Here is a 25,239-nt window from a genome sequence, read left to right on the forward strand (position 1 = left end):
AGACTCAGAAAATATAAGTTCCTTAAGCCCAGATGCTATGCCCCAGTACAGTATTCACAAACTCTCTGTGATAAAGGTCCAGCCTCTTTTTTTGTTTCCCTCTTAATAGCCATTCTGTTGCAGACTGATTGTTTTGTAAAATACAAGTTATGATTATCTAGAAAAATAACACTTAAAGAAGACATATAAGATACAAGCCAGATTTGTTTTGTCTGCTAAATGCTCTCAATTTTTATACTATCTTGTCACAAAACTGGTAAACAGTTTGCCAGCCAGCTCTGGTTCTCAGACCATATTTTGATTGGCGCTAATCTACATTTCCTCTATTGGAGCTCCTAGAGAATCCTGTTTATATTTTAATCTGGAACTCTTCCTACTTAAAAAACAGAGCTGCAACATAACTGGAATGATCATGTACATGAATAGCTGGCTTCAAAGGAGATGGTCTGTTTAAGGTATTCATTTGCACTGGAAAGTTCGGAATTAAGTAAAATCTTATTGCTAGCCTGGAAAACCATGGTAGATCAGGAGAAATGCATCTCCTTACAAAATCATGAGTTTTTCTTTTTTTGTTTTTATTGGCTATGTTGGGTCTTCATTGCTGCATGCAGGCTTTCTCTACTTGAGGAGAGGTAGGGTTACTCTTCATTGCCATGCTGGGCTTCTCATGGCAGAGCCTTCTTGCCTTGTTGCATAGCACGGGCTCTAAGCACTTGGGCTCAGTAGTTGTGGTACACGGGCTTGGTTGACCTGTGGCATATAGATCTTCATATGACGGATCTTTGTGGCACATGACAGACTTTATTTTCTGGGCTCCAGAATCACTGCAGATGGTGACTGCGGCCATGAAATTAAAAGACGCTTACTCCTCGGAGGAAAAGTTATGACCAGCCTAGACAGAATATTAAAAAGCAGAGACGTCCCTTTGCCAACAAAGGTCCGTCTAGTCAAAACTATGGTTCTTCCGGTAGTCATGTATGGATCTGAGAGTTGGACTCTAAAGAAAGCTGAGCGCTGAAGAACTGATGCTTTTGAACTATGGTGTTGGAGAAGACTCTTGAGAGTCCCTTCAACTGCAAGGAGATCCAACCAGTCCATCCTAAAGGAGATCAGTCCTGAGTGTACATTAGAAGGACTGATGCTGAAGCTGAAGCTCCAATACTTTGGCTACCTAATGTGAAGAACTAACTCATTTGAAAAAACCCTGATGCTGGGAAAGATTGAAGGCAGGAAGAGAAGGGGACCACAGGGGATGAGATGGTTGGATGGTATAACCAACTCAGTGGACATGAGTTTGAGTAAACTACTGGAGTTGGTGATGGACAGAGAGGTCTAGCGTGCTGCAGACCATGGGGTCTCAAAGAATTGGACATGACGGAGCAACTGAACTGACAGTGAACTAATATGGATCTTCCCAGGCCAAGGATCAAACCTGTGTCCCCTGCATTAACAGGCAGATTCTTAATCACTGGACCACCAGGGAAGTCCCCAAATCATGTGTTTTGTACATATACCATACCATATGTTTTCATGCTCTCACTATATACTGAAAGTCTCATTCTTAGTAATTATAATAATAAATAGATCTATGAGGGTAGTATTGTCTCTCTTGCTAGAGTAGAAATTTCTCTTTTATTCACCTCTGCATAATAATTGCCAAGAACAGTGGCAGATACAAGCCACTGTTCTTCAATTAACTCTAAGTGAATGGAGTAGCTTTGCATGCAGTATTAGTATAATGTGGTTAAGAGTACTGCAGGCATTGACCTCAAAATTCCATATGCCATTTTGTAACTGAGTGACTTTGGGTAATTTATTTGAGTTAGGTAAACCTGTTCCCGCATCTGTAAGAGGAAGAAAAGTATAAAGCCTGCTTCATGAAGTTGTCCTGGATTTTAAATGAGAAAATTCATGTAAAGCCTTTAACAAAGTACCTAGCGTATAGTAAATGCTCAACAAACATTAGTTTTTTTCTTTTCTTAGTTGGTGGATAATCTTCTAGTGCCCTGTATTTAGAAAGGATATCCTTATCTACTCAATCTTATATATTAAGGTATATTTATTCAGAAATAAGCATTATGTATTATTACTTTATATTTGGATGTCCAACATATACAGTTGGAATTACAAAACAGACTAGAAAGAAAGTGCTGAAGAAATAATGGCCATAGACTTTCTAAACTGGGTGAAAAAATACTTACGGATCCAAGAAGCTCAGTGAATCTCTACTAAAATAAACACAAAGAAACCATACCCAAGAGCATCATGGTCCAACCTGTAAATATCAGTGATGGAATTCGAAAGAAATCTTGAAGGAGCAGTCTTGGGAAATAACAGATTACACACAAGGTAATAGTGCTTTGAAAGATGGTTGATTTCTCTTTTTCTTTTAAACATTCTGGCAAGAAGATAATGAAATTGGCATATTTAAAGTACTAAATATACTTTGGCCACCTGATGCAAAGAACTAACTCAGTGGAAAAGACCTTGATGCTGGGAAAGATTGAAGGCAGGAGGAGAAGGGGACAACAGAGGATGAGATGGTTGGATGGCATCACCAACTCAATGGACATGAGTTTGAGTAAGCTCCAGGAGTTGGTGATAGACAGGGAAGCCTGGCATGCTGCAGTCTGTGGGGTCACAGTCGGACATGACTGAGTGACTGAACTGAAAGTACTGAAAGAAAAAACAAATGAGCAAAAAACCGTGACAACTCAGAATTCTGTGTAGAGCAAAGCAAATAATGAAGGTACTACTCCAAATAGGAAAAGGAGTATGTCAAGGCTGTATATTGTCACCCTGCTTATTTAACTTATATGCAGAGTACATCATGAGAAACACTGGGCTGGAAGAAGCACAAGCTGGAATCAAGATTAAAGTGAAGTGAAGTCGCTCAGTCATGTCCGACTCTTGGCGACCCCATGGACTGTAGCCTACCAGGCTCCTCTGTCCATGGGATTTTCCAGGCAATAGTCCTGGAGTGGATTGCCATTTCCTTCTCCAGGGGATCTTCCCAACCCAGGGATCGAACCCAGGTCTCCCGCATTGTAGACAGACACTTTACCGTCTGAGCCACCAAGATTGCTGGGAGAAATATCAATAACCTCAGATATGTACCACCATTATGGCAGAAAGTGAAGAGGAACTAAAGAGCCTCTTGATGAAACTGAAAGAGGAGAGTGAAAAAGTTGGCTTAAAGCTCAACATTCAGAAACGAAGATCATGGCATCTGGTCCCATCACTTCATGGGAAATAGATGGGGAAACAGTGTCAGACTTTATTTTGGGGGGCTCCAAAATCACTGCAGATGGTGACTGCAGCCATGAAATTCAAAGTCGCTTACTCCTTGGAAGGAAAGTTATGACCGTCCCAGATAGCATATTCAAAAGCAGAGACATTACTTTGCCAACAAAGGTCCATCTAGTTAAGGCTATGGTTTTTCCAGTGGTCATGTATGGATGTGAGAGTTGGCCTGTGAAGAAAGCTGAGTGCCGAAGAATTGATGCTTTTGAACTGTGGTGTTGGAGAAGACTCTTGAGAGTCCCTTGGACTGCAAGGAGATCCAACCAGTCCATCCTAAAGGAGATCAGTCCTGGGTGTTCATTGGAAGGACTGATGCTGAAGCTGAAACTCCAATACTTTGGCCACCTCATGCAAAGAGTTGATTCATTGGAAAAGACCCTGTTGCTAGGAGAGATTGAGGGCAGGAGGAGAAGGGGACGACCAAGGATGAGATGGCTGGATGGCATCACCAACTTGATGGACATGAGTTTGAGTAAACTACTGGAGTTGGTGATGGACAGGGAGGCCTGACGTGCTGCGATTCATGGGGTCGCAAAGAGTCGGACACAACTGAGCGACTGAACTGAACTGAATACTTTCAAATAATGAAGGTAAAATAAAAGGCATTTTTAAATCAATTAATTCATGACTAGATGTTCTGCAATAAAGAACTAAAGAACAGCAGAAAGGAAGCTTTTCAGGATGAAAGAAAATGATTCCAGATAACAACTTGAATTTATAGGAAGGAGTAAAGTATAATGATATGGTGTATAATATTGATACATTTAAAACTATATATTTTTTGTTCATTTCTTTAAATAAATATATGCCTGTTTAAGTAAAAATTATTATAACTATACATATATATTGGTAAACCCAGAAGAGAGCAGAGAAAGGGAATAGAGAGAAACAGGAATAGATAGAACTAATATAAAACAAATGGCAAATTTTAAGCCTACATACAGGTGTATGAGTACATACTAGAAACATAAATAAAATAACACTCCAAATTAAAAGTAGAGATTTATAAAAGAGCAAGCCTTAACTTTATACTATTTATAAGAGTCACCCTTATTTTGAAAATGAAATGATAAAATAATAATCAATGTAAATACACTAAGTTAGATTGGAAGTGGTCATATTATGTTAGATAAGGTAAATTTTAAGGTGTTTTACCAAAGGTAAAATGGGACATTTTGTTCATCAGTTGTTATAGTTCATTAAGAAGATACCAGTTATAAATGCCTATATATCTAGTAAGACTTTAAAACTTTATGGGAAAAAAAAGGTGATAGACATAAAGAAGATATATAAAAAATCCAAATTATAGTTGGAGATTTTAACATGCTCCTCTCAGTCATTGGTGGATAAATAATTTTAAAACAGATTAACTAAAATGAATAAAGACTGGCCACATCTCAAATATTGACTAGAAAGTGCAAACAAGAGCTTTCATACATTGCTTGGTGAAAATGTTAGATGTAATAACCACTTTGGGAAAAGATTTGGCTGATTTTTATAAAGTTAAACATCCACCTACCTTTTATCCAGCCATTCCTCGGTGTTTATCCAAGAGAAATGAAAACATGTCCAGAAAAGACTTGTTCAAGAGTGCTCATAGGAACTTTATTCAAAATAGCCCAAAGCTGGAGACAGCCCAAACGTCCACCAACAGAGGAACTGATAAATAAATTGTGCTGTTATTAAGGTATAAAAAGGTGCTACTGATATACCCTAAAACATGCTTCAATTTTGTAGATGTTATGCTGAGCAAAAAAAAAGACAGAATACAAACTATATGATTCCCTTCATATAAAGTATTACAATAGATAATTTTATTCTAGTGAAGAAAATTAGTATTTTGGTGTGTGGCAAGGGGAAGTTGGACAGGGAGGACTGGCATGCTGTGATTCATGGGGTCACAAAGAGTCGGACACAACTGAGCAACTGAACGGAACTGAACTGAACTGAAGGGGAAGTTGAAAGTTGATCTGGAAAGGGATATAAAAGAACTTTCTAGAAAAGTAGAAATGTTGTGTTTTGATAAGAATGCATTTTACACTTATGAATCTTTTTGGGAAAACTCAGCAAACTATATACACTTAAGATTTGTACATATCAAGGTATATCAATTTTACTATACAAAAAAAATGCTGAATATTGAACTATTATTAGTAGGTTTGGTTTTTCTTGATGGTATTTGGTTAGCAGTTCTAAAACTGCTTACTCTGTATTCAAGAATTGTGCAATTGAGTAAATATATTGAGGGAGCCAGGTTTCTTACTTCTGGGAAAGGAAGGTACATTGGGGGATGGGAGAAGACTAGATTGTGTTATAGTGTTGGGTTCAAACTGGCTATGTCCATATTAACTCATGCTTTTAAATATACAAATAAGGCAAACTAGATATATGTATATAAATAGTTATATATGTATAAATATGTGTATAGACAATAAATGCATGTATTTATGTACATGCAGTGTATATACATAGATTTGTGTACACATGCACATAAAACATAATACCCATATCTCTGTACTGAAAGGACCTAGAAGCAATGATGCATCAATAACAGTGAGCACCTGTAGTGCCTGAGTTTGGGTTCTAAATACCCTTCGGGTCTCACAGGACTGAATTTCTTGGGCTGGGTCAGGGAAAGTCCTAGATGAAGCTGGGCCTTCTTATTCTGCCAGAAAATAAAGAAGTGGTTCACATAATCACAAGCACATATCAGAAAGATCCAGAAGCCAACTTGAAAGTGTTCCTACTGTCTGTATCAGGGACAATTTGACTATCAAAATATGGCATTAATAGGTAACCCATTGAAAAGAATTCATGGCTCCCTACTGAAGGATACAATGAAATAAATAAATAATGGAAGGATAGAGAAAGCTTCTTACAGTAGAGTTCTGACTAATAAGTAAGAAGTAGAGAAATGACAATTAAGTTAGAAATCATTCATGGGGTTTAAAACTAGTGGGTAGAAAATTTGGTGAAGAGCGAGATATTTACATTAGTATCTAAATATCTCCCCTCAAATTATTTATTAAGTTTAAAAGGAAAAATATTAAGCTAGCAATGAAGAAACCTGTCTGATACCACTTTAACCAAGTCGTCAGACTTAATACAACCAGTAATGGGACCAGCTAATACTATGCGTCTCTTAATGAGTTGAAATAAGAAAGACAAACATCTCACAACCTGAACCTAATCATAAGGAAACATCAGACAAATCCAAACTGAAATGTCAATGTCCAGAAACACTAATAACAAAGGCTGTCTAGATTAAAGGCTGAAGAGACCTGACAACTAAATAATGTTTGCTTTTTAAGTTATTATAAATAGACCCAAGGGAGGAACTACCAAGGACATCATTGGGCCATTTATAAAATTTATTGGGACTGTGTATCAAATAGTACTCTTGTGTAAGTGTTAGATTTCCTGATTTTAATAACCGTTGTCTATGAGATTGTCCTTCATCTTGGAAAATGCTTAATGAAAGGGTAAGAGGACAGAGTGACTTAAATTAGTACTGATAAAAATGCAGTTAATATTTTGCATACTAAGAAGTCAGGCATATGTAAGTAGATTGATAAAATGTAAGCAATTGGGTGATCTGAGTGAAAGATTCTATACTAGTCTTAAAAACTTTTCTCCCAGCTTAATGAAATTATATAAAATAAATTACTTCCAAAAACATATATATCTGTATATATATAGAGACAGGTGTTTTCTTTTTCCCCCCAAAAAAATAATATTAGCTTCTTTTCTTGCCTTGGTGGACTAGGTTTTATATGGTTAATGCTGATACCTTCTTTGGATGAAAGTAAAAAGTGAAAGTGAAAGTCATGTCAGATTATTTGCGACCCCATGGTCTATACAGTCCTTGGAAGTCTCCAGGGCAGAAAGAATACTGGTGTGGGTAGCTTTTCCCTTCCCCAAGGGATCTTCCCAACCCAGGGATCGAACCCAGGTCTCCCTCATTGCAGGCAGATTCCTCTGTCCCTGGGGATTCTCCAGGCAAGAATACTGGAGTGAGTTGCCATGCCCTCCTCCAGGGGATCTTCCCAACCCAGGGATCGAACCCAGCTCTCCCTCATTGCAGACAGATTCTTTATCAGCTGAGCCACCAGGGAAGCCCAAGAATACTGGAATGAGTAGTGTATCCCTTCTCCAGGGGATATTCTTGACCCAGGAATCGAACCGGGATCTCCTGTATTGCAGGTAGATTCTTTACCACCAGAGCTACCAGGAAAGCCGACTTTGGATATCTTTTGGCTAATTGGAGTATACATTTCACATATCATAAAAATAGAGTAAATTTAAATGTATATTTCAGTTAAGATTTTTTGCTAGTTTTACTCTTTTTTGTTTTGTTTTTTTTATAAAATTTTAGTGCTTTGAAAAATATAAAGGCATAAAATTTTGAATAAATCTATGAAATATATGTAATTTGTGATTATAAACTTCAATATTTGAATCATTGTGATAGTAAATTTGTTGAATATGTACTTTCAAAGTGATTCTCATTGTGCTATGTCCAATGTTAATGGGAGTTATATATAGCCCTTATTTTTTGTGTATAATATACTTGGGAGATCATGGCATCCGGTCCCATCACTTCATGGCAGATAGATGGGGAAACTGGAAAACAGTGGCTGACTTTATTTTGGGGGGCTCCAAAATCACTGCATATGGTGACTGTAGCCATGAAATTAAAAGACACTTACTCCTTGGAAGGAAAGTTCTGACCGATCTAGACAGAATAGACATTACTTTGCCAACAAAGTTCTGTGTAGTCAAAGCTATGGCTTTTCCAGTGGTCATGTATGGATGTGAGAATTGGGCTATAAAGTAAGCTGAACGCCAAAGAATTGAGGCTTTTGAACTGTGGTGTTGGAGAAGACCCTTGAGAGTCCCTTCAACTGCAAGGAGATCCAACCAATCCATCCTAAAGGAGATCAGTCCTGGGTGTTCATTGGAAGGACTGATGTTGAAAATGAAACTCTAATACTTTGGCCACCTCAGGCCAAAGTTTGGCCACCTGACTCATTTGAAAAAACCCTGATGCTGGGAAAGATTGAAGGCAGGAGGAGAAGGGGATGACAGAGGATGAGATGGTTGGATGGCATCACCGACTCAGTGGACATGAGTTTGGGTAAACTCTGGGAGCTGATTATGGACAGGGAGGCCTGGCATGCTGCCGTCCATGGGGTCACAAAGAGTCGGACATGACTGAGCGACTGAACTGACTGATACTTGGGACAGTTGTGGGCCTAAGGGTACAAATGTATTATCTGTGATGATATCACCAAGTTAAGAGATTTTTTCTTTCTTTCATGTCGCTAACTACTTTGAAATGTTATGAAAACTGTGACTTATCTTCCATCCATACGTGTATTGCTTTTTTTTGCATATAACTTAGGGAGTTTCAGGGATACCCTTCACCCTATCCCCTGACTTTTCCTTGGAAGCCCAAGTCAAACTGTGCACTCAAGTTTAATGTTCACATGTATTCATTAGCAAAATGCCATTCTAGGACAAACAGCTTCAGAATCATTTGCGGTACTTGATTTTAAAAAAACATGGATTCCAGAATCTGCTCTCCATTCATTCATTCACCAAATATTTGTTAATCTCTACTGTATTCCAGACACCATTCTAGGCACTAGTAATACAGCAGTGGATTAAATCCCTGACATCATAGGAATCACATTTCTCTAGTAAGGATAGACATTAAGCAAATAAATAAAATGTATAGTGTTGTCAGATGATAACACCATGGGAGGTCTCTCATGGTGGGGATAGGAAGTTCAATTTAAATAAGGTATTTGGGAAAGGTCTTACTAAGAAGCCCTGAAGAAGATAATGAGGTAAATCATACAGATGTTCCAGGAAGAGACAAGAAAAAGTGCCAAGATTTGTGAACAGCAGAGTTACCCATTAAAGTTCAAGACGTAACAAGAAAGACAATGTAGCTGAATTGAGAGTGAGAGGAATGGAGGGGGGTTGGGGTGGTGGGGCAGGGAGTTCAAATATAATTGATTGAATTTGACTGCTTTGTTTAAAGTATTATTACATTATAATGGACAAAGGTGAAAATAGGGAGACCTATCAGTATATTATTAATAAAGTGAGGGCAGTGGTGGCTCAGACCAGAATTTGCAATAGAAAACATTGTGAGTAGTGGTTAGACTCAAGATATATTTTGAGTGTAGAGCTGACAGAATTTAAAAGATTCATTGGTAGAATATGAGAAATCGGGGGCTTAAAAATAACTTCAAAGTTTGGGGCCTAAACAATAACAAGGCATTTATTGACTTGTGGAGGAACAAATTTGGTAGAGGAAGATGTAAAATCAGTTTTGAACTTTGGGTATTTTGAGCTCTCAGATATACAAATGAAGTGCTGAGCTGAATTATAGATCCTGACGTTCAGAAGAGAGGTCTGAGCAGAGGATATGAATTTGAGAGTTGTCACATGGTATTTAAAGCCGTTAGACAGGAAGAGATAGTCAAGATCAAAGTTTTGAAAATTTGTCCAAGAACTGAATGCTGTGCCACTCCCCACCTGAAGATGAGAAAGAATCAAATCCATATGAAGGACTAAAAAGGAACACCTAGCAAGGCAAAGAAAACCGAAAGACCTTGATAACCAGGAAACCAAGTGTAAAGGAATTGCGAAGAGGTCGGAGTACTCCGCTTTCCATGCTGGTGGGAACAAGTAAGATGACATTTAAGCTTTGAATTTAGCAAGAGAGGAGTAATCCTCAACGTTGACAAAAGCAATTCCAGTGCATACTGGAGATAAAACATGCATAGGATGGGTTCAAGAGGAACAATTGTAGACAGATAATATAAAGCATTTTCTTTCAAAGTGGCTTTTTGGTTTCCTAATGGAGAATGATTTGTATCAGATTTTCTATAGTTTTAGACCAGGAGTTTATTTTTTGTTATACCCTAATATGATTTTTGTATGCACCAGATTTGAGAACCCCTCTTGTAACATATGATTGGTGTTTGCTACCAATCATTCTTCAGTATAGCAAGTACAAGTGATTTAAAAATACATGAAAATTCTTATTACACTGCTGACTCCAGTGGCCAAAATTTGCAGATGTCAGCGACTCATCAACCTAGTCACAAAACAGGTACTTAAAGGCCAGGGACAAAAGTTGAAAAAAAAAAATTTTTTTTTTTTTTCCGGTAATTCCTATTTCCCTGAAAGGATGTCTGTAATCAGCCAAAAAGAATTAAAAGATTTCGAAAATATTGACATCTTGAAGTTCTCCTCTTCAAATATTGTTTTATATTTAGCATCCTTTATTTTAAAACAATTGAAAGTGTTAGCTTTGCGTTACAACTGCCAAAATCTGCTCAAACTGTAACCACCAGTTTCTAGAGGCATCTTGGAAATAGTGGGGATTAAAAATTAAACTATTGTATTTATTCATCTGCTTTGGAGGAATTTGTTTTACTGTATTTATTAAAATTAACCCATTCCAGGTGAATATTTTTTAAATCTCACATACTAATGAAGGAACCCAAGATGGTTTAAATATCTCTATACTGTTCATACTATGAAATTAGGAATGAAGTAACCTTCTAAAATCATTACAATATGACTTACTTAACTAAGTCTTTAGACAATTTTAAATTATTTCAAGCCAAAGAAAATATGTCTCATTTTTAAAAGATTCCAAAAGAAAGTAACTTAACTTTCCTAAGCAATTTATTCATTTACAGTGATTCTCTATATTTACCAAAATATGTCCCATATAAATACACATTAAGTATCTGACCCTTGACTATTTAAAAGCCCATTTTCCTGTATTTTATATATTCCTGTCTAAATTGCAAATTGCATTTTGCTAATTGTAGCTAACCAGAGCACCTTGAAACGGGATAGCTGAGTTGACTGCTAGTGTGGCCTTAGGTGAGTCATTTTACGTTTGTAATGCCACTTCCTCATTTCTATGATGATGGGATTGTAGATTCCTAAGAGAAAATCATGAAGGAAATATTATGGACTTTAGATAATTCAGGCGTCACAGTTAATGATGGGAGTTATTGCCTGAGTTTCACATTGGACCCCAAAGCACATGGCTCACAGTTCATCCCATTACCTCTAGCACTTAGCATGGTAAATGACTTGAGTAAATGCCAGATACCTGTGGACTTCCTGGGAACAGGGTGTCATATGGGAATATGAGCCTAAGAGAAGAGGAGACTTTTGACATAAGAGGAAACCTCTCATTAGAGGAAGAATAGAATGAGAAAGACTGAAAATGAGACAGAATCCCAATTGGAGTGAGGGTAAGGGTAGGAAATGAGACTTAAGCCATGTCCATAAAGTGGAAGGCCTTGAATGCTGGGTTAATCTGTATTTTACATTGGGTCAGGCTTTAATGTCTCAGAGCCTTAGTGTGAGTAAAACGTAACCTGCTTAAATTTCATGGTTATGGTAAGGACCAATTAAAGGGACAATATGTGAAAGCGCTTTATAACCCACAGTTAGTTAGTTCAGTAGCTCAGTCGTGTCAGACTCTTTGTGACCCCATGGACTGCAGCACGCCAACTCCTGGAGCTTTTCAAACTCAGGTCCGTTGAGTCGGTGATGCCATCCAGCCACCTCATCCTCTGTCATCCCCTTCTCCTCCTGCCTTCAATCTTTCCCAGCATCAGGGTCTTTTCATATGAGTCAACTCTTCACATCAGATGGCCAAAGTACTGGAGTTTCAGCTTCAACATCAGTCCTTCCAATGAATAATTAGGACTGATGTCCTTGAGGATTGACTGCTTGGATCTTCTTCCAGTCCAAGGGACTTTCAAGAGTTTTCTCCAACACCACAGTTCAAAAACATCAGTTCTTCAACACTCAGCTTTCTTTATAGTTCAACTCTCACATCCATACATGACTACTGGAAAAACCATAGCCTTGACTAGATGGACCTTTGTTGGCAAAGTAATGTCTCTGCATTTTAATATGCTGTCTAGGTTGATCATAGCTTTTCTTTCAAGGAGCAAGCATCTTTTAATTTCATGACTGCAGTCACCATGTGCAGTGAGTTTGGAGCCCCCCAAAATAAAGTCTGTCACTGATTCCATTGTTTCCCCATCTAATTGCCATGAAGTGATGGGACCAGATGCCATGTTTTTTGAATGTTGAGTTTTAAGCCATCTTTTTCACTCTCCTCTTTCACTTTCATCAAGAGGCTCTTTAGTTCTTCTTTGATTTCTGCCGTAAGGATGGAGTTACCTGCATATCAGATTATTGGTACTTCTCCCTGCAGTCTTGATTCCAGCTTGTGTTTCTTCCAGCCCAGCATTTTGCATGATGTATTCTGCATATAAGTTAAATAAGCAGGGTGACAATATACAGCCTTGACGTATTCCTTTCCCAATTTGGAACCAGTCCGTTGTTCCATGTCTGGTCCTAATTGTTGCTTTCCTGACCTGCATACAGATTTCTCACGAGGCAGGTAAGGTGGTCTGATATTCCCTTCTCTCTAATTTTCCACAGTTTGTTGTGATCCACACAGTCAGAGGCTTTGTCGTAGTCAATAAAGCAGAAGTAGATGTTTTTCTGGTATTCTCTTGCTTTTTCTGTCATCCAACGGATGTTAGCAGTTTGATTTCTGGTTCCTCTGCCTTACTAAATGCAGCTTGAACATCTGGAAGTTCACGGTTCACATACTGTTGAAGCCTGGCTTGGAAAATTTTGAGCTTCACTTTGCTAGTGTGTGAAATGAGTGTAATTGCATGGTGGTTTGAACATTCTTTGGCATTGCCTTTCTTTGGGATTGGAATGAAAGCTGACCTTTTCCAGTCCCACGGTCACTGCTGAGTTTTCCAAATTTGCTGGCATATTGAGTGCAATACTTTCACAGCATCATCTTTTAGGATTTGAAATAGCTCAGCTGGAATTCCATCACATCCACTAGCTTTGTTCGTAGTGATGCTTCCTCAGGCACAGTTCACTTCGCATTCCAAGATGGCTAGCTGTAGGTGAGTCCCATCGTGGTTATCTGGGTCATGAAGATCTTTTTTGTACAGTTCTTCTGTGTATTCTTGCCACCTGTTCTTAATACCTTCTGCTTCTGTTAGGTGCATACCATTTCTTTCCTTTGTTGTGCCCATCTTTGACTGAAATGTTCCCTTGGTATCTCTAATTTTCTTGAAGACATCTCTAGTCTTTCCCATTCTGTTGTTTTCCTCTATTTCTTTGCATTGATCACTGAGGAAGCCTTTCTTATTTCTTCTTGCTATTCTTTGGAAATCTGCATTCAAATGGGTATATCTTTTCTTTTCTCCTTTTCTTTTAGCTTCTCTTCTTTCCTCACCTATTTATAAGACCTCCTCAGACAACCATTTTGCCTTTTTGCATTTGTTCTTCTTGGGGATGGTCTTGATCACTTCCTCCTTTACAGTGTCATGAACCTCTGCCCATAGTTCTTCAGACACTCTATCAGATCTAATTGCTTGAATCTCTGTCACTTCCACTGTATAACTGTAAGGGATTTGATTTAGGTCATACCTGAATGGTCTAGTGGATTTCCCTACTTATAACCTACAGACTAAACACTTTTGCCCAAGATTTTAATCTTATCTTGAATTTAGCTTACTTACTCCAGTAGTCTCTAATATATATCTTATACCCATGGCAAAATTTATTTCTTCTCCCTCATTCCCTGTCCACCTTGTATGTTTCTGCGTTTCTGACCTTGCTCATACTTCTCCATAGAATAGTCTTATTGCTTTCTACCTTTTTTTCACATCTTATCCATTCTGCAAGACCAAACTGAAGTACTTTTTGCTTTACCAGTTATCCTTTATTCCATTTTTTTTCCTTCATTCAGGGAACTCTTTGCTTTACTTACTCCAAGAAAATCTGTAGTACTTCCTCACTACTCTATTTTTTATAGTAATTCTCATTTATATTTTAATTCTGTATCCATAACAAGAACAGAAATAATATATTGACTTTTTTGCTGGAGTATAGGTTAATAGTAATAGTTTTAAAATAATGTTATTTTACAGATACTTAATTCAAGTAAACATGCAAACCTAGAGACTTGTTTAAGTGTGGGAAGAATTCACTCTTTGCAGAGCTTCAGTCTCTATTGTTTAGGATTTTGAAACAGTGAAACTAATGAGGAAACCCAGGGTTTTATTTAACACACATTGCTTATTCTGAAGGGCTTCCCTGGTGGCTCAGAGGTTAAAGCATCTGCCTGGAATGTGGGAGACCCAGGTTTGATCCCTGGGTCAGGAAGATCCCCTGGAGAAGGAAATGGCTACCCACTCCAGTACTCTTGCCTGGAGAATATTCTGAAAGAATGGGAGTGGAGGGGGAAAAAAGTTGAACCAGATGATCGTGCTGTTTCTGTATGCCAAAAATAGTCAAACACTCAATATTTCAAATCATTCTACCTAAGTGTATAATAAATTTAACTGAACATCCTAAACCTAATAGTCACTGAAAGTGAAAGTGAAGTCGCTCAGTCGTGTCCGACTCTTTGTCAACCCCATGGACTTTAGCCTAGCAGGATTCTCTGTCCATGGGATTTTCCAGGCAAGAGTGCTGGAGTGGATTGCCATTTCCTTCTCCAGGGGATCTTCCCGACCCAGGAATTGAACCCAGGTCTCCCGCATTACAGGCAGACGCTTTACCGTCTGAGCCACCAGGGAAGCCACTATGCCACCACAAATAATAAATCTATATATTAAACAGAATAACTGCCATCCTAATCATTTAAGCTATCATGTGTCTGAGATGCGTATACTTGTTGGGTAGCGACTGTATGCTAGTCACCAAACTAAGTGCTTAATGTATCATTAACAACAGACAGACATAGACCCTACCTTTGAAGAGCTTATATTTTAGAGTATGCCTGTTGTGGTGTGGGGGGCTTCATAAGCATACGTATTAAATGTAACTAAATTGTGGTAAATAATATTTTCTAAAATGTGAGAAAATTTTGGGGAAATCAGGAGAAGATTTCAGAGGAAATGATGTTCAGTCTGATCTGTAAAGAATGAGCTTAAGAGTTAGCTAGGTGAGAAAAGAGGAAAAGGCAGAGGGAACACAGTGAGTGGGACCCATGTGTTTAGGAACAGAAAAGCTGCCAGGGTAGCTTGGTGGTGGCAAGTGAATAGATAAGAACATTAGAGGAAATTGAACAGTCAAGTACCAAGTAAAGTAGGATCTGTAGCTAGAGTTACAGTTTGTTTTGTATTTTAAGTACACTGGAAGCCATTAAAAAAACTAACATGGATCGATTTATATCTTGAAAGATCATTCTTCTCTGAAGACTGAATGATAGAGGTGTAGTGGGGATAAGGCAAGAATACAAGAAAGGAAACAGATTAAGGGGCTGTTACAGAGAAAATGGGGAGATAAGACCAGTTCTAGAATAGTTATCAGAAGCATAATCAACTGGGGTCCTGATAAATTAGATGAGGGAGTCAGTAGAGAGACACAGGGTAAGAGAAAGGTGCAAAACTTAATTCCCAAAGACTTCTGACTTGGGAGAATGAAATTCTGTGGAGGAAGGAGTTGAGGGTGGGGGAGCGGGTCAAGAGAACAGTTGGGGACAAGTTAATTTGAGTTGTACATAAGACATCCAGGTGTAGTCACTGGATATTTGTCAGAAGGAAATTCTAGCTAGATACATAAATTTAGGAACAAAGATAAAGGTAGTATTTAAAACCGTGAGAATAAATATGGACAGGTAAGAAAATAAGCTGTAAGACAGGAGTCCTGAGGCCTGCAGAAATCCAGCAGGAAATGCAATGGATGAAGACAGCCCACTGTGAGATAATAAATGACAAGGGTAAGGGTATGTGAACTAGAGAGGGAGGTCAGGGAGGGGGTGGTGGTATAGAGAGAATAGATAAATCTGAACATATGTGCATCATCTGAAAGGGGTTGCCTCTACTGACTCATACAATTTTAAATATTTGGTACTCTACTAGAATAATTAGTACCAAATAAACTCTACTAGGATAATTTGGACACGATTGAGCGACTGAACTGAACTGAGGATAATTAGTACCAAATAAACTCTACTAGGATAATTAGTACCAAATAAATATGGCCCTAATGTTATTCGATCTTCCTTTTTTAAAACAAGAAGTTAAGAATTTGGATTTTCTGTGCCTTTTCTAGTATTGAATTATGTGGAAAATATAATTCATATTTAAAATTGTATGAGTCAGCATTGATTTAGCCCACCAAATTACAGTCTCTGCTTGGACAGGGTACTTAGGATTATTTGGAGATCAGATAAAGGATTAGCAGCCAGAGGAGATGTTAGGGAAACCAGAATATAGTGTCATAAAAACCAAAAATAGAATGTTTCACAAAGGTCTCATGTTTAATACGGTCTCATGTTTGGATGGTCTCATGTTTAATGTGCTGCTGACAAGTTTGGTAAGATGATGCCTGAAAGTGTTGGTTGGATTTACTAGCGTGTGGAATAGGCTTTTGGTGACATTAGCAAGAACAATTCCTCAGTCGAACTGACTACTTAAAATTAAGTAATGTAGAATTAAGTAATGTGAATTAAGTAATTCACTATGGGGAGTGAATTGAATGATAAAGAACTGAAGATTTTAAATATGGATGTTTCTGAAAAGCTTCTTTGTGAAAGTGGAGCAAAATATAATTGCACCTGGAAGAAAATGAGAATCAAAGTATGGAACTTTTTAAAGAATTAAATATATGAGAGAATTACTGAGAGAAGAAAAATTAAATACACAAATTCAGTTATTTGGAGGGTTACCTTTTAGTAGGTTTTTATATACTACTTACCTAGGACTTCCCAAGTGGTACAGTGGTAAAGAATTTGCCTGCCAATACAGGAGACGCCAGACAGGTTCGATCCCTGGCCAGGAAGATCCCCTGTAGTAGGAAATACCAACCCACTTCAGTATTCCTGCCGGGAAATCCCATGGACAGAGGGGCCTGGCGCACTACAGGCCACAGGGTCACGAAGAGTCTCTTCTGACTGAGCGACCGAGTACACAGACACAAATACTACTAGTCTATAGTGTAGTGTAGTGTTAGTCACCCAGTCATGTTCGACCCTTCGCGACCCTGCAGACTATAGCCACCAGGCTCCTCTGTCCACGGAGTTCTCCAGGCAAGAATACTGGAGTGGGTTGCCATTCCCTTCTCCAGGGGATCTTTCTGACCTGGGGATCGAACCTGGGTCTCCTGCACCGCAGGCAGATTCTTTACCGTTTTAGCTACAGAGACGCACTTACCTATAGCAGTATGTAAAGAATCTCACATTACAGAAACTCAACTGAGCATCTGGACTGTATGCAGTACTTGTAGTTATTGATGACTTAATGGATCTTTACAACAGACTAATTACATTTGTTTTCAACATGACAAAGTCATGTGTCCTCTCCAGCTTTCCTGTACATACAAATCACCTGAGGGGTATGGGGAGGGTGTCTTGTTAGAGTACAGATTTTTGTTCAGTGGGTCTCAGTTGGACTTGAAGAGTGCATTTCTAACAGGCTCCCAGGTGATAGCAATACCACTGATCCATGAATATAGAAAAAGTGTTAAGAAAGAAGAGGTAACTAGCAGCTTTTTCACCGATTTTCCAGTTCTCTTTCTAGCTACCCTATGATGTATTATTTCCCCCTTTTTAGAACTGAGGTAAATGATAATTAAAGCTGTTAAAAAACCCAAGTTGAAAGGTAAAGTTTGCCTAGCTGTCAGTCAGTTGTTCATGTGTTTGCTTTGGCCACTATAGCATCTTAGTTTTTGTTTTTGTAGATTTGTACAGATCAGTTTTTCTTCAGTGAAAATTGTTGTTTTCTTTTATATTTAGTTTTAAATTCCATTTGACCTCTCTACTAGGCATTAAGAGTTGCAAGTTTCACTGGAGGGACACTCCCATAGTTCCATTGTAGTCCTTTTCTGAAACATGAAACCTTAAAAAGTTACATGTCTTGAGGAAGATGGCTTTTCATGAAGTTTGTCATGCCCTGGGCAGTTGGTAGAATCCAGTGATGAGGTGGGGAGATTGCCAGAATATTCCAGAGCTGTACCATGCAAAAATAGGTTTTATCTAGAAGTGTGATATAGGTCATCATAATGTATAGTTTTATTTGACTTCTTTATTGCAGTCTAATATTGACATAAAAATATTTCTTTTAGAATGTGAAACACAGAAAGTATGCAAGGTGGAAGGCAACATATATTCATAATTGTTTAAAGAATGGAGAGACCCCTCAAGCAGGGCCTGTTGGGATTGAAGAAGATAATGGTATGTATTTATATAAGTAAAATGATTTAGTGGAATCATAACTGTTCAATATATTATTATTCAGAATTTTTGGAAACCATTTTATTTCCTTCATCAGGTCCAAAATCAGGTGTAAAAGTATAAACTTAGGGACAAGTGAAAAATTAAGGCAAAACTACTCTAATATCTGTTTGTGTCAACAACAGAATGGCTTGGTTTTCTCCTGCATCTGATCAGATTTCATTGCTACATGGGACAGGCAGTCCTTTCGTAATCTATAAAATGTTTCCAAACCATAGAGAAAACTGAAAACTTACTTTTTAATAAGGTGAGTTTTGGAGGGGAAAGAGGGGTAGGTAATACTTTTACAAAATTTGTAATAGAGTATGTAAAAAATATTAAGTGGATTTCTCATTTCCACCATAGTCTTTATCATCCCAGATTCTACTGAAAGCAAAAGAAGTGAATATTTTTTAGTATTTTGTATATCTTTATAGAAATTATTTTTTATAAATTACTAGTAAATAGGAATATATATCCTCACTTTCTTAACCCAGTTGGTAAAATACACACTGTTCTATTGATGCATCTGGGTGGTTGGCTTATTTACACATTCACGTAAGATGTTTATTTAGAATTTTATAATACCATTCAGTTAAAAAAAGAAACACTATAGTTGTACATGTAGCTACTACATGTAAACTCTTGCAGCTCTTCTAGAGATGCAGGCTTTCATACAGCATTTCAAGTGAATTTTTGCTATTTCTGAAGAACACTTGTTTATCTTTAGATAGCCTTTTATATATAGCACACCCTTAGAAATCTTTGACACTTGATGTTATTCTTGTTTGCAGAAGAGGAAACTGAGGTTTCAGGTTTTAGCTGTCCTAATTATTAGACCCACAGAGAGGGGAACCAGAACTGGAGTTCTTACTCTAAGTCCTGTGCTCTTTTCACTAACACTACAGTGTGAATGCTGTAATACTAAGTTGTTATTAACTGTTTAAAGTGGACTGTTCTAAAGTATGATTAAGTTTTGGGCTTACATCACAACAGTGAAATTGGATTTTTTAAAGTTTATTGCACAACTTTATGTCTCACTTTTTCATTTAATATTTTGGAATGTTTTGCATACTTTTCTCCCTGCTTTAATGCTTTCCGTAGTCAGGATGGTATATGTCAGTACTGCTGTGTACAGAACGACTAGTCATTTCCAGTTGTCCAAGAGAAAAGATCTGAGATCCTTAGCCTGACAAGCAAGACTCACCATGATGTGGCACCAGCCTACCTTACCGGCTTTATTTCCTCCTTCTGTCTCACGTTGGCTTAGTCTGGTAGGACTGCTGCAGCAAAGTACCATAGACTGGACAGCTTGAACAAAAGGTATTTATTTTCTCACAGTTATGGAGGCTGGAAAATCCAAGATCAAGGTCCAGCAGTTTGGTTTCCAGTGAGATTTTAATGTGATTACTCCTTGAAGAAGTTCAAGGGCAATTAGATATTCTACCCAAGATTTCAGAAGAAAAGTCTAGGCTAAAAGTGATATTTTGGAGTTGTCGGTTTAAAAGGAAGAAGTGAAGCTAAAGTAAAATATTGAATAACCCAGGGAGAATGGATTGCATAAGAATTAAAAGCAAAGATGGAACCAGCCTTTCTTCACCTTTACTAATCGTGTTAGATTAGAAACTGAAGCAGAGGCAGTTCTATTATTTTAAGTAAGGTACTTACACATACATGTAGTAAATGTAAAAAGACATTTAATATTCATAATTTCAGACATTTATGTCTCAATTCTTAAATACACATTGAAAATGAAAATATCTTTGCTGTTTTAAACATATCATTATACTTTTCAGTAGTATTTCAGAGGTATCATTCTAGGCACATTGAAATACCTAATGATCAGTTTTGTTTTTCAGGTACTCTGAGTATCAATGACTTCTCTCATCTTAAACATTTTAACCTTTTCTCTTGAAAGTAGGAAGTATTACATTTTGATCATTATCATGGTCTCATTTGTTCTGAAATGGTTATTTTAGGTCTTCTGTAATATTGTAGATTGTTAAATATATACTGTATAATTTTTGTTTTAATTTCCCAAAATTAGCTTAAATTGAGCTTATAGTTTTTATTCATTATTTTCGTTCCATTTTATAGAGCTTCTGGATAGTAGAAAATTGTTAGCTATAGAACACTAATAATCCTTTAAAATATAAAAAAGAATATTTTCACTATATACTTTCAACCTATTAAATAATTTAAAATGTAGCCTGGTATCATAATTAGGTGTTAATGTTATAACATCTAACAGTGTCTGCTTAGAAATGGCTTATGGGTCTAAAAGAGGATGTCATGAAATCTGAATATGTATCCAAAACCTTTTCTTTAAAACTGACTTTTCTTTTTCCCAATGTAGCATTGTATTCCTTGTATTATTAAATTTTACAAGATATTCTAGGTATAAAAGATACTATGTTTAATAAAAGTCTAATTTCTGTTGTTCTGTAAGTCTAGTAAAGCTAGTAAAAAATAATAGATACTAGGAACTTCCCTGGTGGTCCAGTAGAAGGTTCCACTGAGCTTCCAATGCAGGGGACATGTGTTCAATCCCTGGTTGGGAAACTAAGATTGTACATGCTGTGCAATGCAGCCAAAAAATAAATACTATATCTTTATTAGTTTAGAGGAAGAGAAAAAAAAGTATTCTTATTTTTGAAAGCAGTACTGTATTACCATATTGTCTAAAAGTACAGAAGGAAGTCATACAATTGATACAAAAAAGCATTCTAGGAAAAATTTAGGTGTAGCTGAAGGGGAATCTGTTAACATTCAAACTCTTGAGTTTCCACATCCACTTGGTTTCAGTATATGCAAAATGGTATTCTTTTTAAATGGTCAACATTAACCTATACTTCAGCAATAAAAACTAATGAAGGTAATTTTGAGGGTTTTTTTCTTTTATTCATTATGACTACAATTTTCTCCATGGCCTTGAACTTATTTATAGTGTTTGCTTTAGAGTTATTTTCCACTAATTTCAATATCTGGGTCACATCAGGGTCTTTTCCTATGTCTCTTTTTCACCTGCCTCTGGTCACATTTTCATCCCTCCCCCCATATCTTTAATTTTTGTTATCAATAACCTTTGTAGCTCCTCTGCATTCACTTAACTTCCTTTGCAAAGTCTTGATTCTTGTTCTAGCAAACAGTTGACTTGCCTAAACTGCCCCTCTTTTCTTTCAGCTTTAAGGCTGTTGCTTTCTTCAGGGCTCCTTAGACCCTTCCCTGAGTCTGCCTGCATAATTCAAGGGCCACATAGGTATTCAGTTGAGGTTCATACAAGCATTTCAAGGCTCAGTTCTCTGCAACTCCTTTTTTTGCATAGACTTTTGGGTACCTTCAGGTGAAAAGCGACATGAAAGCAAACCTTCCCTGGTGAGATTTCTTCTGTCAAGGCTCATCTTCATTCTAATTTCTACCAACTTTTTTTTTTTGGTAACATTTTATTTTGTCTTGGGGTGGAGCTGATTAACAATGTTGTGGTAGTTTCATGTGAACAAGGAAGAGGCTCAGCCATACATATACATGTGTCCCTTCTCCCCCATACTCCCCTCCCATCTTGGCTGCCACATAACATTGAGCCTTGTTAGTTATTCATTTTAAACATAGCAGAGTGTGCATGTCTATCCCAAACACTCTAACTGTCCTTTGTTCACTCTCCAGTGTCTTTAAAAAGTGTTTTGATTTTTTTTTCCTTCCCAGGATGTTTGTGTTAGAGTTCTCTAATATGGGAAAAAATGTTAGTATGTAGAACATCTACAAGTTCACTTAGTAAAATTCCCCAAAGTGGCTAACTCTTATTACTCCTTTCTGCATAGACAGCTCAATGTGAAATTCCATTCCTTTGTTTTTATTGATTAATTTGTTGAGTGACAAACACATTTAATAGCTAGTAAACAATAAATCTTGAGTAAAAGGCAGCTGTCAGAAAATGGCGCTCTTACGGAAAGCATAAATGTGGTATGTTTGCTGAGAAATCCTCCTTTTTTTTTTTCATAAATTTTAAGAATGAGTTTAAAGAATTTACTTTTAAGAAAAATATATGCATAGATTTTATAGAGTTGGAAAATATTCATTTAAAGAAATGTTATTCATGCCAGGGACAGCTAAGTATTGTAAGAAAAGGAAAAAATTAGAACAATTATTTTAAGAGAAGCTGCTTATCAACTGCATTAAATAGAATTGCACTTGAAGGTTTGTCATGTTCATATATCAAAGGAATATTTGGCATTTTTATTTCAAAATACAGATTTCCTCGACTTATAATGGGGTTATATCCTGATAAACCGATCATAAATTTGAAATAACTATGATTTGAAAATGCACTTGATAACCTACCTTACTAAACATCATAGCTTAGCCCAGCCCACCTTAACCTACAGCTGGGCAGAATCATCTAGCACAAAGTCTATTTTGTCATACAGTGTTGAGTATCTCATGTAATTTATTGACTAGTATACTGAAAGTGAAAAAGAGAATGGTTGTGAGTATATCAGTTGTTTACCTTTGTGAGCTCGTGGCTGACTAGGAGCTGTGGCTCCCACTGCCCAGCATCAGAGAGAATACTATACCACTTATCGCTGCCTGGGAAAAGATCAAAATTTAAAGTATAGTTTCTACCAAAGCCATATCACTTTTACACTACCATTTTTTTAAAAAAAAAAAAAAAGATAAAACCATAAATCAAGAACTGTCTGGACCTCATTTAACATTTCATGTATATCATATAGTAGATGTTGAGGAAAATGAAGATGCTGGAGCCACCTCTCTGCCCACTCAGCCACTTCAGCCGTCATCTTCCACATATGACCCAAGCAACATGCCATCGAGCGGCTATACTGGAATCCAGATTCCCCCTGGTGCCCATGCTCCAGCTAATACCCCAGCAGAAGTGCCTCACAGCACAGGTAGGAAGTTGAAGCTTAACAGATTTGAATTCTTCCTTTCATAAATAACAACTGCTCCTCTTATCTTATTTTTGCCTCATAATGATGGTCCTAAAGCACGAAGTGGTCTTTAAATTCCACGTGAACCCACAAAAAAAATTAAATCCTTTTCACTGAAGTTTTTTTTGATTTATATATTCTTTAAATTGAAAGATATTTGCTTTACAATATTGTGTTCATTGAAATTTTAATACTAGTTGTATTTTAATTTTTTTAAAAATGACAGAATATTTATGTGTAATTGATTACCATTTACTTTATATTTTATTAATAAGTATAGTATCTATGGGCTTCCCCAGTGGCTCAGTGGTAAAGAATCTGCCCACCAAACTGGAGACCCAGGTTCCATTCCTGGCTTGGGAATATCCTGTGAAGAAGTAAATGGCAACCCACTCCAGTATAGGAAATCCCATGGACAGAGGAGCCTGGTGAGCTAAGTCCATGGGGTTGCAAAAGAGTCAGATGCAACTTGTGCCACCACCACCGGGCCGCATAGTGCCTGTACTTCTCATGTGTGTTTCCCTTTTCTTTTTCTTCCCCTCCCTTTCTTTCCTTTTCACTGCTGTTCAAGAATAGCACTGAAGTGAGTGGGTCTTATTTATAGGAGTGTCAGTCAGACTCCTACTGTGATCACAAGATCCATTTTTCTCTTGACTCATTTCCCTAAGACCCTGCCTCTACTTTCAATATGGGTATTATTGATGAAGGAGCCAGCTTTGAGGCACAGAACCTCAGTAGCAGTGGATTTACAGACAAGTGAAAGGAGGGGTTTCAGGTTTGTTTGTCGTTTTAAATATTACAAACATGTCTAAAAATAAACCACAGAAGTGATATCTACTGTCTTTGAATAAATTAGTACTATATACCTTGTTTTCATAGAAAAAAAAATCTGACAAAACTAGTCTCCAAGAATAAGTCAGTGTCGGTAGATAAACTGTTTAAAGTTGCAGACAGCTACTCTTTTGTTTTCTTGTATTGTGGACAGAATCACCTTTACTTCCAAATAGAAGGGCGTTTAAAACCGTAATTTAAATAAAGCTTAACTTTAATAAAATTTTTTTCCAAAAATTGTTTTTAAACTTTTACTTTTATCTCAGCCTATGAGTAATCTATGGTAGTAAACTATGTATTTCAAAATGTTTAATAGAATAAAAGTTGCCTTTGAGCCTGGTTTTCTACTATTTCTGTTATTCACCATTACTTCATTGACTTCCAGATTTTCAGCTTCTGTTTACCCAAACCATTTAGGTTATTTTGCATGAGTTGAACAACATTTAAGTTTTCTATTTTGACCACTGTAGGTGTGTGATTAGTCTCTTCCCTCCTATTTTTCTCTTCCCTTCTATTTTAAAACTTTCAACTTCCTTTCATCTGTAAATACCACAAACATTTCTGTCTTAAGCATATTGATGAACGTGGTTGTTTTAATGCTGATCTCTTTTGTATCACCATTCTCTAAATTTTACCCTGCCTGACTTTTCACTGCGTTATGGTCTATGTAATGGCATTAGTAGATCAATTTGCATTAGTTTTGTAAGTAAAATTTCATGGAACATTGTTTTAAATATTTTATTATCTTTTAGGAATGTTCAGTATTTCCATTGTAGCACAAACTAAGCAAAACCAGCTACATACTTAGATGTATTTGCCTTCAGTAAGTACTGCTCGAATATACTAGTAAGT

The 25,239-nt window shown here is 37.1% G+C and overlaps 1 protein-coding gene across 3 annotated transcripts in view; it reads left to right on the forward strand.

Moving 5' to 3' along the window:
• The window catches only part of VTA1 (vesicle trafficking 1), a 72,474-nt gene that overhangs the window by 33,386 nt on the left and 13,849 nt on the right, over window positions 1-25,239 (forward strand). Inside the window, exons 5-6 of one of the 3 annotated variants that reach the window (XM_004011383.5) lie at window positions 18,463-18,571; window positions 23,341-23,517. In XM_004011383.5, coding sequence (XP_004011432.1) covers window positions 18,463-18,571; window positions 23,341-23,517 — 286 coding nt within the window. The remainder of the gene's footprint in view (window positions 1-18,462; window positions 18,572-23,340; window positions 23,518-25,239) is intronic. The other 2 variants (XM_012182990.4, XM_042253534.1) reach the window with 2 other exon arrangements.

Source organism: Ovis aries, chromosome 8 (assembly GCF_016772045.2).
Source record: "Ovis aries strain OAR_USU_Benz2616 breed Rambouillet chromosome 8, ARS-UI_Ramb_v3.0, whole genome shotgun sequence".
Classification (NCBI taxonomy): domain Eukaryota; kingdom Metazoa; phylum Chordata; class Mammalia; order Artiodactyla; family Bovidae; genus Ovis; species Ovis aries.